The sequence below is a fragment of the Sander lucioperca genome, chromosome 4 (genome assembly GCF_008315115.2).
Source record: "Sander lucioperca isolate FBNREF2018 chromosome 4, SLUC_FBN_1.2, whole genome shotgun sequence".
In the NCBI taxonomy this organism is placed as follows: domain Eukaryota; kingdom Metazoa; phylum Chordata; class Actinopteri; order Perciformes; family Percidae; genus Sander; species Sander lucioperca.
The window spans coordinates 19,504,984-19,520,138 of NC_050176.1; the positions used below are offsets into that span (position 1 = coordinate 19,504,984).

Genomic DNA, 15,155 nt, shown 5'->3' on the forward strand with positions numbered 1-15,155 from the left:
GGGTGAATCGGGGCTAAAATCGGCCTAATTATCCTGCCGTGTGAACCAGGCTTTAGCCGTCAGGCAGACAGGAGACAAAGTTACCTAAAGCAACTCACTAGCTAGGAAAATAAGTTAGCAAAAAACAGATATTTTTTAGGAGGTGGTGGAGACCAAAACTACAGAAGCAGAGAGCAAATGTGGTTGTGCTACTTTATCATGTTATCTTGGAATAACAAAATTGTTTTCTCATTATAACACGTTAATTATTTGACTTATGATACCTTCATTCTTCATACTGCAGATATTGTTGACAGAATACTGTATGAGATTAATTGAATTACAAAATATGTAGATGTTGGCTCTAATTTTGTGATAACTTAATCTCAAGAAAACAGATTAAGTTGCTCTCTCATGAAAATGATAGTGCATTCCATTTGTACTCAGAACCTGGATTTTCCGAGGTCAAAGTCGCCCCCTGAGCTCGGATTTCAAACCTCGGAACTCGGGCAACTCGTGGCTTCTGTTAGACTTTGATTCCTCATGTGGCCAGAAACAAATGTTTTTTTCAGTAATAACATGCTGAGTCGGTGATATTTCAGCTTCATTTGATGTTTTCTGTGCCCCCTAATGGACAAACAACAATTACTGCAGCTATAAACAGCAGCAAATCTTACATTTTTATGAACGTTACAACTGATATGTATCATGGAGGCAGTGGTGCAGCAGATACAAATTTGTGTTGTTATTACTCAGAAAATTGTACCATGAATTATCTGTAAAAAAAAAGATTATAATATGTGCAAATAACTCGTCAACAACTTGCAGATCAAATACTTAAAGGTCCCATGGCATGAACATTTCACTTTATGAGTTTTTTTTAACATTAATATGCGTTCCCCCAGCCTGCCTATGGTCCCCCAGTGACTAGAAATGGTGATAGGTGTAAACCGAGCCCTGGGTATCCTGCTCTGCCTTTGAGAAAATGAAAGCTCAGATGGGCCAATCTGGAATCTTACCTCCCCTTTCTCTGCTTTGCCCGCCCAGAGAATTTGGCCCACCCATGAGGAAGAGAGAGACATCATGGCTTTCAAATGAGCAAAGTGGCAGTTGGTCAAGACCACACCCCCACTCTCCTCCTCAATAGCTACAGACACAGAAATGGCAAAGCTCATTGTAGGACTGGCTCTAGTGGCTGTAATTCCGCACCGAGGATGAATTTCGGGAAAGAGACTTCAGATACAGTATTAGGGGACCACTAAGGTCTATATAAAAGCATCCAAAGAGCACCATGTCATGGGACCTTTAAGCTGTGTCTGTGTTATTTATCAAATTTAAAAAAATAACACAAATACTCTGTTCACACATGTCTATATACAACAAGGGTACGCGTTAACATAGTCTTTAACTTGAGTGCTGAGTCCAGGTAAGGTGCTTATATTTTCTGCTCCATAAGAGCCCATGAGAGCCCTCCTGCACATCTGCTTCAGGCGCTCCGGACGCTGCTTGCGATAGGGCACTGTCAGCTTACAGGATGAGCGGGTGTAATAAGTGAGCAGAGCAAAGAGTGAAGCAAAAGTCCTGTGGCTGCCGTACAGACTGAAGAGCAGGTTGTTCAGCTGGACACGAACACTAGTCGGGCCGTCATCACTTTGGTAACTCAGAGTGAAGAAAACATCCGGCTGGCCGCTGTCTCTGCAAAAAACACACCAGAATACATATAATCACTGTGTGCACACTTCATGTAGTTTATTTTTGTGTGTATTGCTTTTTATTGGGCAGTAGAAGAAAATGGCACATGATGACAATATATACATATGTTCAATTTTGACCTTTTGAGTTGAGTGACCTGATATTGATATTTTTAGTTCCAAGTAGCAGTGCTTCGGCTGTAGCCTACTTCCACCCAATATAGTCCCAAGTCAATATCTGCCTAGGAAATCGTCTAGTCTTAATCTGCATTGCTATTTGTACTCGTTGTGAATACGCAGGCCACAAGAAGTAATTAGGTTTTGTTGTTGTTGGGTCACTTTTACTCACAACATGCTAACCAGCAACATAGGATTCCATTCACTACGCTAAGCTAAGCTAGTGGCGGCGCTGCTGGACTAAGACAATGCATGCACTGAGACAAAAATGCGTTTGCCAACCTATATAAATATAGAGGAGATGGTGAATTACCCTATTTCAACAAACGGTGGCATATTCCTTTAAGGTATAATGTCATATAAATTAGATTCATTGACCATTAAAAAAAGAACTTTGAAAAAAGTGAGAAAAAAGTTTTAAAAGCGACAAAAACGTCGTGAAAAAGCGCCAAAAAAAGCTAATTTTTAATTTTGACCCGGAAGTACAAGTTGATAGAAGACGGGACGACAACACAAGGGTTAACCAAATAAATCCCATTTAGGTGTTGTTGCAGACAAAAACATCTGTCGAACAGATATTGTAAAACAACACAAAAACTTTCTAATGAAAGTGGTACATTACCTGATGAGGAAGGTACCCAGGGGTGCCCGTGAGAGTATTTCGTGTGCCTCCTCCATGGTCATGGCTCCCCAGTAGTAACCACTGTGTTGGAGCCGCTGGTAAGTCTGTTTCACTAGTTTGTACTCTGCTGCGCTACTGAATGGACGGAGGTGTGTGGGCAAGCTCTCAGCATCAGCTCCAGTGACTGGCTACAGCAGAGAAGGTATTATAAATAAATAGTTTCAATATAAATAAAGTTATTGCCAACGTTCATCATTGTTCTCCTAAAAAGACATTTGAATTGAACAATAGTGCAGTGTTTTTAGTCGTCAAGCTGCAAATACAACACTATGTACATGTATTTATATTTGTGTTTAATGTCATGCTCATGTTAGGATGCCTATCATTGCTTTTTAGGGAGCCTATTGTAACATCTGGCCAGGGACTGCAGATGGAAATTAGCCTTTTGGCTAATTCTGGCATATTTACAGAAATGTTTATGTCCCTGTCAAATAAAGATTAAATGAAATCTGTCAGAAAGTTGTTAAGTATGTGTCTAAACAAGGCTTATCTGGTTTTAGCAAGTTTTTGTTATCCTACCACAGTTTTTTTTATATATCTATATATCATTTCTAACCATTATTTTGAGAGCTGTACTGTATGAATAACAATAATAATACTATTTTATTGTATTTTGTACTATTTATACTAACAATAATAATGCTCTGCAAATTGTTTTAGACACTTTGTAACAGAAACTTGCAGATTATGGAATCTGCAAGTTTCTGTTACAAAGTTCAGACGCTGCTGTCAAATTTGTCCAAAAAAAAAGTTACAAAGTTTCCATGCCAACATTCAAAGTCCAAAGATAAACTCAGATATTTGACTTTTCACTCAAAACAATGCATTCATATGAACATGTCTGCACACATGCATATCTGTATGATAATAAATCAATACTATAAAGTATTGTTGTTGTTGTTGTATGTAGTGTTTGGCTGGAACAAAAACCTACAAATGCTTAGCCAAAACATGGAATGTCCATTATATTTATGTCACTGAAAAAGTAATGAATCATCTCATAACCATGTTTTAGAAAAAGTGTTTCCAAATGTAAAAAAAATGTACATATACAGTATGATATTGTGTTTTCCCTCCAAAAATAAACAGAAAACATGTAACCAGTAGTGGAAACTGTACTGTGGTAAGTACAATATTGAGGTACTTTTACTTTCTATTCTATGCTACCTTCTACTTCTACTCCACTCCAATTACTTGACCGCTGTAGTTACTTTGCAGATTCATATCATTCATAGAAAACACCATTAAGATAGAAGAAAATATAATCCAACTTCAGCAGCTGCAACATTAAAGTGATGCTTTCACATTAGGCATCAATAACTATAATCCATTTGTGTGATAAGTATTACTCTAAAATGGGTCATTCTGCATAATTAGTAGTTTTACTTTTGGTACTTTAAGTATATTTTTATTGCTAATACTTGTGCACTTTTAGTAGGATTGTGAATGCAGGACTTTTATTTACTTGTAACAGAGTATTTCTACACTGTGGTATTGCTACCAACAGTAAAATACTTTCAGTGAACGTTGTGAGTACTTCTTCCACAATAGGAAGCAACATTTAAGAATGAAATCCTGGTGTTTGATTTCTGACTTTATCTCTCTCCAGCCATCTGTGCACTGTTTAAAAATCTATATCCCAAAGCAATACAATTTACAAACTGTGAGCAAACGTTGAGTACTAACCTGGCACCAGGTTTCAGCTTCTTCCTCGACGTTGAGTTTTTTCCAGTGCAGTAAATCTGGTTGCCTCTCTGTCGGCTCTCGGCTCTCCGGTGGAACTCTCTCCCGTCTCTGGGCTCGTTCTGGTCCTGCAGGTTCTTCAGCGGGTTGACTTTGGTTCTGAGTCTCAGCTGTGCAGCTCTGCTTTTGGCCTTGTACTACTGTTCTATCGTGATCGTCTCTGACCATCCTACCAAGGAGAATCCTCCTCTTGACCACCCGTTGCACCAGTTCCTCCACTTTTCACTGGCAGATCCTCCATCCCTGACGCCTTTCTGGTTGTTCATCTGCGGCTCAGTCCTCTTACAGACTCCATGTTGCTTTAATCAAGATTCATCAACATCATCCCAAACTTCTGGAGGTTTAGCTGCTCAGCCATCTGTCCTCGACGGACTGTCACTGAAGAATCTGATGAGCTTCTTAAACCTGAAATAAGTCATGTTTTTGGGCACTTGAGGATGGTGGAAACCAGTTAACACAACACTGACATATCACATTCTAAGATCCCATGATAGGGCTGCAACTAGCATTGTCGATTAAGCTGTTGATTATTGATTATTAGTTGTTTGCTCTATAAAATTTCAGAAAATAGTGAAAATTGTTGATCAGTGCTTTCAAAGTCTAAGATGACGTCCTCAAATTATTTGATGATGTTTTGTCCACAACTCAAAGATAGTCGGTTTACTGTCATACAGGAGTGAAGAAACTAGAAAATATTCACATTTAAAAATCTGGAATCATAGTATTTTATTTATAATTTTAAATTCTTTTATAAATAAATTACTCAAACCGATTAATCAATTAACAAAACAGTTGGCGATTAATTTAATAGTTGACAACTAATTGATTAATCATTGCAGCTCTAGACATGACAAACTTGTTAGCAAACAGTTCCTTATTAAGGCTCCATTATTTTGTTCTTAAATGCAGACCTTATATGTATTTACTTATAGTATTTGTAATGTCATGAATAATAAAGGGACTGTGTCCTTGATATCAACTTCCGCACATGGATTCAAAAAAAGAGTGGTATTTTGGGTTTTTCGGGCTTGGGTTGGGCTTGGACAGAAACAATGTGGGTGCATGTAGGGTCGGGCCTAGTCTTGCATTGCCAGACCTTCCTCCACAGCGCTGCAAAGGAGGGTCTCGCTAGTCCACACAGTATTCCGGGGGTGGGAGAAAAACGTGCTCTGGTTTATTGGCATTTCTTTAAACCAATCACAATCGTCTTGGGTGGTGCTAAGCGCTGGATGGAGGCACGGCACCGCTGCAAAATAGCCTCGGGGAGGAACTTGTTTTGGTGGAACATGTGTACGTTCAAAAGTTCTTTTAGTCTAGCTAGCTGGCTGGATTTACCCTGCAGAGATCTAAGGAGCAGTTAACCATATTCCTCAGAAATCCACCGGAGTTTAAAATTCTAACACAAAAAAATACGGAAGGTAACGGACATCCGACCGAGAAGAAGGATTTACGGTGGAATTTCCAACGGCACCGGAGCAATCCCGGAAGTGGAAAGTCGTGGATATAGACTAGGTTGGGCCTGATTCTTTGGCCAGATTATAGCTCTAAATCCACTACTCATTCTCTTAAAACTGTTTTTTTTCTTCACCAACTCCAGAGGAATTGTATCTGTTCTTTATGCTCCACTATGTTTACCAGTTAGTTTCTAACTGTGTCTGTCTGTTGTTTGGTGCAGAGCAGGTAATGTTCAGTGGGGCTTTAAAGCTTTTTTGCTCTGCTGCAGCAGAAAATGACAAGTGCAAGTGGCATGGGTGAACAAAAAAGAAGTTGCATCTGGACAACAATGAGCTGGAACTCACTATAAAGCTCTGTAAAGCCAAAAGAGGCTGCAGATTCATTCAGCTGATAACTCTCTGTAGGTTCATCACTACAAACAACCAGTTTCACAACGTCATTTGATACATTTCTACTATGAATATATCAATTACAGGCCCTTTGTGTGTGTGTGTGTGTGTGTGTGTGTGTGTGTGTGCGCACGCGCCCAATGCATAATCAGGTCATGTGACATGTTTTTATATCATTAATCAGTGGGAAGGGCGGACATAAAATAGATGACAGCAAAAATGCTTTCACTTTCTCAGTCAAGCAATAAAAAAGAAGAAAGAAAATCTGTGGATTTCCTTTGTTTTCCTCTACATTCATTTGTGTACAAATATTCCAACATGTTAGTATACACACACTGTAATTATCATAAAAAGTAAGTAAAGTTTTAAAAAGTGCATTATTAAAAAGCTTATTTCCAGAGCAAAGTCACAAAGTGCCTTAAAAAAAAAGATAAAAGCAGCAGACTGTAAATACAAACACAATAAACCTTACTTGTTAAGTTTTTGTACTTAATAATCCTTAGATTTTCTGAATAGTGTAAGTACTATATAAGGATATAAGTATAGTTGCATCTTTTTCTGTTTTCTGTTATAATGCACTTGTAACCTTTTGCCTTGTTTTAAAGCATTTTACAACATTTGTGAAGAAATGCTTTACTGTATAAATAAAGTTTAATATATTAATATATTATTTATATTTTAGGTTAAAATGCTTCACAACAAGACTGCTTCAAAGGTAGTTATTGGTTGTTCTTTTGATACTTAAAGTCAGTGTTTTATTTTACTTTTTACTTAACCTCTTTGCTGACTTGGAAGAGTGCATGTGAATATATCTCTTTTATCTGGCTGTTTGACCAAACATCTCAATCTCAGTCTAAATCTCATGAATTTGATTGGTCACTTTTGTGAAGAGGAAGGCTGCATCAAATTGTAATCAGTTTCCAGTAAGTCGTGTAACTCCGGGATCTTTTTTTTTTCTCAGCTCACACAGTGCGGTCTGACAGTATTAGAACATTTATAACACTTTCTTTTGTTTCTGTTCAGTACATAATCGCACTGAATTTAAAAGGAAACAATGATTAACTTCTAGCAGAATGAGAAGGTTTACACTCAATGTTGAATGAACAGTGCATTAGCTTTTAAATCAGGGCAGCAGTGCATGGACACGGCTTTGGCTCTGGCTCAAGTAACCTAACTCTTGACTCAACGTGGATGTTAACACTTTGAAGTCAGCCAGCACTTTACATAGTAGTTTCACTTAATATCCAATGTGCTGAAATTTAGAAACCATCAAAATAAATTCACAACGTGTATAATAATGTATCCAAAAAATTCAGAGTTCAGAACAAAAAGTGGGCAAACATCAAAGAAAAAGTGCTAAAAAACAAAAACAAAGGAATATGTCATTGTAATGCGTATTACTATTATTTTACACATTATGGAATTTGAATGGGGTGATATGACATATTAATGACACTGGGATCGGTCTGGTTTAATCTAAAAAATATGAGCTGATGTGACTGGGAGAGGTTGTCATAACTTCCCACCACTAACGGAAATGGGTTAATTAGCTTCTTTCAAATCCAATACCAAGTTATACAGCCTACAGTAAGAGCGTCAGGTTCAGATGACTGTGTGTGTTTTCTGGATTCTAGTTTGGTAACCTGTTGAGTTTACATGAATGAAGGAGAAACCTTTGTCGTGACTTTTGTAGGCTACAGTGAAATGTGGATTCATGAAACAGCTCACTTACTTGCAATGACTGACCGTCAGAGTCTAGTCGAGTCCGAGCAGCAGTGAGCTTCAGTCAGCTTCTTTCCTGCCGGAGGTCGCAGCTCTTCATGAGAAGAAACATCATACTTTCGGTTAAAGTTAGTGCTATGCTGGAGGCGGGGCCACTACTTTAGTAACAGCGTGACAATGTGCTGGGCTGTTATCATCAGTCCGATCTTATAGGAGGGATTCAGTTACACACACGCACGCACGCGCACGCACGCACACAAATGTTCAGGTGCAGTTGCTTTCGCTTTCACTTCAACCCGTGGATTCTCTTAAATCACGTGATCTGCCAGCAGAGGGTGTGTGTTTATAAGTGTGTGTGTGTGTGTGTGTGTGTGTGTGTGTGTGTGTGTGTGTGTGTGTTTTGATCCTCTTCAGTTCTTTACGTATTTCTCTAACTCTAACTTAATTACACGATCAAATGCAAAGTGCATTCAATGTGCAAAACTAAAGGATCTCTCACGCATTTTACTCTTGAACTAGCCTATGCAAAACACAGGAATGAACTTCACAGAAATGAATAGCCTATGCAAAATGTCAAAATGAATGTGAAACTAAATGATTGATGCATTGGAACATGTTCAATATAATTCAATATATTGTTTTGCCAAACAAGTGTCAGTGACAGCTGAGCCCTGGACACAAAAGTAGTTAAATACTTTTGCATGCAGCTTATAGGCTTATTTACTGTACTTATCTAAACTATTAAATGCAAAATACATTTCATGTGCAGGATACAAGGATGCAGTTCACTTTTGAACACGCACGCACGCGCACGCACACACACACACACATACACACACACACACACACACACACACACACACACACACACACACACACTGTCCTGAAATTACCCCTGCCTTAACTTTAAACATGTTGATGTAATAAAACAGTTTTTAAAAATAAAAAAAATTGTGGTTTGGTTGCAGTTTCTTCAATGGCAGATGGACACCTTGTGGGGTTCGCAATCTTACCGCACACACATTAACACACACACACACACACACACACACACACACACACACACACACACACACACACACACACACGCACACTCTCTGATGCCATGGTAACCAGCTTCTCATAATATCACTGAATAATGATCAGACGGTGTTGAGCTTTAACAAAGCATTTATTAACAAAGTAGATTGCAGCTACATTCTCACACTCGGAGGTAGTGTCACGTCGTTTCCTTCTGTTTCTTCACATCATAATTGATCATTAGTGAACGTGACTGTTAGAGATCCATGTTTCAGCCCGTGGAGCTGGACGCCTGCTTTTCTTTGTTGTTTTGTCTGTGCATCCAGTAGGCAGCAGCTGTTACAGCAAAGATCCCATAAGTAGCCAAGACACACTGTAAGAAAGCGGAGAAGGACATATTTCTGACTGAGGGCACTTGATATATAAAAACATAATAAATGTTCATACTGAATGGGGCCTGTGCGTGTGTATGATGTACATTTCTGCGACCCTGCAGAGTTGAGCTATTAAAGTATTTCCTCCAACCAATCAGTTCCACAGAAGCCGGAGCCTCAATGCCAAACAGCTGCCTCTGAAACACACACAAAAAACAACACACACCCGCACACAGTAAGAGGAAGCACTCCAACCAGACTACTTGATTTTTTTTCTTTTGTACACACAGGGCTCGATGATATCAAAGATATATCAGAATGTAGTTTTTAGTCCAATAAACACAGTTTGGCAGTTTGATTATCAATTCACTGAACCCTATGTTCCCAATGGCTTCTCTGTCATCAAAGTGTGAATGGGTGAATGTATGACTATGAATTGTAAAGCTACCTCTGTTAAGGTAGAAAAGTGCTTTATAAAATAGAGCCCAACCGATATATCGGCAGGCCGATATTAGGCATTTTCCAAACTATCGGTATCGGCATTTATAATGGCCGACACCCTTCAACCATGTTATGAGTGTTGGTGTTGTATAGTTTGTCCACCAGAGGGTGCTCTCCAACGTCCCTGTTGGCCACACTCGTGTTTAACCCTTTACGTTTCATATCTTAAGTTTGTATTTTTATACATTTTATTTATCAGTACTTTAATATATTTTGATGTTCCTCTGTTCTGTTGTGACAATAAAACAAACACGTTTATTTTTAAACTGCATTATCATATTATTTTAGTGAGGACTCCTAAATAACTACAAATAACTAATGTTAGGGAAATCTGTTTATGTTTTGTTACGCGTTTCTGGATTTTTAAAAAATATATATATCGGCCGATATATCGGAACATCGGATTTTTAAATCACCAAATATTTGTATCGATATCGGCCTTAAAAATCCTTTATCGGTCGGGCTCTAATATGAAAGCAGAACATCAGTTACCCATATCAGGTAGCCTGAGAGCTATGCAGAGTCAAAATAAAAGTAGCACCTAAAAATGATGGAAATCAGTCTATCAAACATTATAAAACATCAATAACTAAGGCAAAAACACAAACTTAATTTGAAAACTATGTGATAAGAAATTGAGCCATTTCTTCACAAGTGTCAGAGCCAGTTCGAGCTGCAAGCACAAAAAAGAAGTAATACTTTAAATACTTTTGCTTGTTGAAACAGTTTGTTGAGAGGCATGACCAGGCAGAACTGGGATGATAAACTGGTTTGTGGTCATGCAAGTCACATTCAACCCACACTTTTGAATTAGAATAAACTGAATTATTCATACAGCTCCAGCTAATCATCTGGACTTGCTGGCAGCACAGAGCTCATTCTCCACAGACGCTACACAGTCTTTTTTTGCCATGAGAGTTTAGCTTTGTGATAAAAGCTTAAAGCTGTAATTCCCTTTGACTGAAGAGTTTGAAGGTTTTTTTTTTTTACTTTTAATGCATATGCTGAGTTTATTAACAAAATATCTCAATTTTGCACCAGACTTTCCTCTTGGACTGTTACAATCTTTCATGCATGGATGTATGTAATGTTTTATGGGGTGGGGGGGTTAGGTTTTTTATTTTCTTTTGTGTTGAGCTACTCAACAACAAAGGTGTATGGCAATAAAGTTTGAATTCTCCAACGTCAGATGCAACAAAAAATCATGAACGCCAGGCTTTTGTCTGCTGAACACATATTTATCTAAATCCTGTCACTAAAAATTAAGATTGTGTTTAAAGCTTTCTTTTAGCCAGGCTAGCTGCGAACTCTGACCAATAAAGGGAAAAGTGCATTCCTTAAAATGTCATATTATTCCTGTAAATGATCTCTATGTGTGTGCTACATGACAGTTAGTCTGGATCAACAGAAGTATATTTCCAGAATAATTGCCTGGCATCATGTTCCACTCTCTGTGTGTTGCTGTTCTGAAACTCCGTTCGTTTCGGGACAAACTTAGAGATAGCAAGCTACACGCTGAAAATGGCAAGATTTGAAGAAAACGTGGTTCTTTCGGGGAATGATTGGTAAGATTTACAAAGAATAAGTTTACGGCATTTACTATCTAACTGGGACCGATAGGCAGGGACGGACTGGGGCTAAAAAAACAGCCCTGGACTTTCTCCCAAACAGGCCTATCATCCGCACAACAGACACTAGCCAGGAAGTCCTGATACTAAGCCACAATACTGTAGCCTATCAGACAAGGTATTCACAGCAGGTAACATCTCAAAACCAATGATGATAACTGGGGTTGTGTTTATTAATGAAGCCTCAGCCTTCAAATAAAAACAAAAAATGTACAATGCCATTACATCTGCATTGAAAATAAAATACAAATAATGAAATGTCACTGGCTACAGAAACGCCACATTACACAAACTTGTAACTATAAAACAGTACAGAGTATTACTGACAACACTTTCAGAGATAAAGTAGGCTACTTGCTGTACCTGAACATGGGGATTAGATATTCTGTAGGCCTATACCAAAACTACACTGAGAGTGAGAGTTACTAGTCATCTTTTGTGCTGCAACTATCTTCAACCTGAATAAACAAATGATTTTAAAGATAGGTTATTAGCTATTATTGATGATATAATATGTATTGCTTTGTGTTAAAGAATTAGCATTGAATAACCTATTTAATATTTTGTCAATGTCATATTACACTTTTGAATCATATTAAGGCTGTGAAATGATGAAAATGACTAGGCCCTATCAATTTTGTCTGTGAAGCTCTCACAAACAACCACAAGGTCTTTGCCAGCGCCACAATAGTAAACACAAATATGAAAGACAAGGAGAAACTGCACTCTGATGGAAGACAGACAGAAAGTGCAAGCTAGGATTTTTTTAGGTTAAACTTTTGGTTAAATTTGGTGAATTATTTAGCCCCCTTCCCCGTTTGTTAGCATGTTTAGAGTGGTACCAATGCATGCCTGATGTTTTCCTGTTTAATTCAATACCATAGTCTTCATCCTAGCAGCAAAAGTGAGCTCACTTCAACCTCTCATATACAGCGGAGTGAAATCGCGGTCAACCCGCGATTAATTTCTAACGCGCTTAATGTTTCAAATTAATCTAACAGAAATGATTAAACACGTTCTGGACTTTTCCCGAACACACAGATTGTCAGTCCGTCCCTGCCGATAGGAGAGGATTGCTGTGGACGAAGTAAACACGGCGATACACTGATAAGAGCAAATTATGTTTATGTATAGCCAGCTAATTTAAATAGCTCCCGTTACTGTATTGTGCGGACAGTTAACTTCATTTTATATTGTATGTGGCGTTTTCTTTTGCGGGGTGCAAATGTTCAACCAAAACAAGTTCCTTCCTGAGACAATTGTGATTGTTTTAAAGAAATGCAAACAACCCAGAGCATTTTTTCTCCTATCCCAGAATGTATGTGTGGTGTAGCCAGACCCTACTCCACCTTACTACATGACAGAAGAAGAAAAGAAATCATCACTTTACTGAAATTCAACTTTTACTAAAAATCAACACTAAATTCCATGAAGTGAAGTGTTCATCTAACATCTGATACGTGAGGGGGAGAATGCAGAATATTAGGATTCATGTGAAAACGGAGGAATAATTTGCATTATGAACATTACACTTGCATGAAGTGTGCCATGGGCGAAAGCAGAGTGCTGACGAGGTTGCTCTGCTCAGTAATGCTGATTTATTCTGCAGTGGTTATTAGCCGAGTAGAGTGGAAACCCTTTCTCCCCCTCAAGCCTGATACAGATTCATCTATGTGAAACCACGTTGTTGTCTGGAGCATGATGGGCTGGAAGACGGTTGTTTAAATCCTTTCGAAAACAGCAGCTTTGCTCGTTTTCCCCCCCCGATTCTATTAAGATTTGATCGAGAACCGTTTAATGAAATGTAAATCTGTGTCCCACTTTGGCAGACAAACTGAACCTTGAACACCCACATTAAGTGGAAGTGGCTGCAGAGCAGCGGCCCTACAGCTGACAGTGCCTTGCTCAAGGGCACTTCTTAAAAGACAAACTACACACTAAATATGTTTTTTAATATTAAATTTTTTTTTGCACGGTACAAGTAATCACATTTCTTTGTGGCATATTATGTTAATACATGTGATTTTTACCAACAAGACACATGCTTTTTCTGCTCCCCTTTGTTGTCAAGAGGTGGATGGGAAAATCAATGCCGCTCGAGGATGTGTGCTAAATATTAGGTTGGAGCCAAGGGTGGGGCCACAAGGCCATGTCTCCTACAGATTTTTTAAATTTATTTTTTTTAAATATGCTGGGAGAGTTGGTTCAGTCATGAGAGTGTAATAATTACCCTTTATTTCTAAATTACTAGAAACTGACTATCTTAGCACCATGGATACTCTACAATGACAGTCTCCTTTTAGATGGAGCTGAAATCAGACGCTCTAAATGAGCATATCAAACACCTCTGTTAAAAATCCTTAACACCCACATCTGTCACTATGGTGGAGTGCTTTGAATCATCACTGGATGAGGGTTCTGCATAACGATTTTTCGGTCGCAGATCACAATGTTTAAAAGGTGCCCTAAGTGATGTCACGTGTTTTTTAGGCTACAACATTTTTTGTCACATACAGCAAACATCTCCTCACTATCTGCGAGCTGAAAAAAGTGGTCTCTGTAGACAGCCCAGGCTCCACAAACGCCAACAAAAAACAAATTGTGCCAACCTGCACCATTAAATATACGAAATATAATATATATGTCTTCCAGCCAATAACCGACGAGAAGGATTTGGGGGTGGGGGTTTGGGGGGTTAGTGCGCGGAAGCATGGAAGGGAGGGGAAGGGGACAGGATGAGGAGGAGGGAGGGGCGAGCTAGCCTCGTTTTGTTTGAAAATACTTCAAACGTCAACAAGAAGTGCCGTCACCCAACATCGCTTAGAGCAACTGTAAGATATACCCATAATATTTGAAATAGTAATATTTATAGACAAATATTTATTAAGTATCCTGAAAACTTCCAGTCTTCTTTTCTGTGTTTGAGACTGCTTAGGGAAAGAATTCAAAAGTGAAGTCTCCCAGGTCTCATTGCTCACAGCGTTGATTTTGCCCACAGTAGGCAGCTGCTTCAGTGAAAAGGCTCTATAAACAAGAGTATGCTACATTTACTCAAGAATTGTACAAATTTGAGGTGCTTGTACTTTGCTTGAGTATTTCCATTTTCTGCTACTTTATACTCCAAGGCAAATATTCTGCTTTTTACTCCACTACATTTACTCAATAACATGAATTTGCCTACTAGTTAGGCTACTTTGCAGATTCTGATTAATAATACTAAATATAGGCTAGTCAAATAAATTGTGATGCCATATTTCTGTTATTATTATTATTATTTAAACTTTGATTCACAAGCTACCCAGCAGATTTCTTCTAACCATAAAACCATCCGCTACAACTGCAGTTCTCACCAAACGTAAAGTAGCAGTGGGTGTTTCCCGCCCCTCTGCCTCAGGGGGGCAGCACGGGGCCCATTACGGTCAGGCACAACACAATGAGGCAACGTAGAAACCAAAACTAGAAAACTTACTTGGATAATTGACAGAAAGGTGAGATTTATACTTTATCAGAAGTGTTTTCAAATGTTTTCTATTTTACAAGAGAAAAGACTTCAAGGTTGAATTGCATTTATGGTTTCAACTGGTTTCCGCTGCCCTCAAGTGGCCAGAAAAAGAAAATCAGTTAGGGCAGGTTTAAGATTTATTTTTTAGCAAGTGAAATGTGTAGCTTACATTTCATGAATTGAAGAAAAGAATAGGCTACATTACCTCCCTAGCAGGGTGGATTTATTAATTGGGTTTTCAATTAAGTTAATTTTTTTGTAATTCATACCTTTAACAATATGACAAATGTCA

General features: G+C 38.4%; 1 protein-coding gene across 3 annotated transcripts; it reads right to left on the minus strand.

The window, feature by feature from the left end:
• Positions 1-1,311: 1,311 nt before the first annotated feature.
• Positions 1,312-8,088, minus strand: LOC116057239 (suppressor of cytokine signaling 1-like). Of its 3 annotated transcripts, none has more exons than XM_036000936.1 (4): positions 7,849-8,088; positions 4,216-4,667; positions 2,470-2,657; positions 1,312-1,674 (listed from the first exon to the last, which is right to left on the minus strand). In XM_036000936.1, the coding sequence occupies exons 2-4, from the start codon at positions 4,438-4,440 to the stop codon at positions 1,350-1,352; spliced, it is 738 nt and encodes a 245-aa protein (XP_035856829.1). In that variant the 5' UTR covers positions 4,441-4,667; positions 7,849-8,088; the 3' UTR covers positions 1,312-1,349. The 3 variants fall into 3 exon arrangements, with proteins under 3 accessions (XP_035856829.1, XP_031165490.1, XP_031165489.1); XM_031309630.2 differs by having other exon boundaries at positions 4,216-4,659; positions 7,849-8,018; XM_031309629.2 differs by having other exon boundaries at positions 4,216-4,677; positions 7,849-8,018.
• Positions 8,089-15,155: the final 7,067 nt, after the last annotated feature.

Coding starts and splice junctions, on each gene's coding strand:
- LOC116057239 (XM_036000936.1), bottom strand. CDS start 4,440: ATGGTCAGAGACGATCACGATAGAACAGTAGTACAAGGCCAAAAGCAG. Junction 2,658..4,215: donor AAGCTGAAACCTGGTGCCAG/GTTAGTACTCAA, acceptor TCTCTGCTGTAG/CCAGTCACTGGAGCTGATGC. Junction 1,675..2,469: donor CTGGGTACCTTCCTCATCAG/GTAATGTACCAC, acceptor TGTTTTTTGCAG/AGACAGCGGCCAGCCGGATG.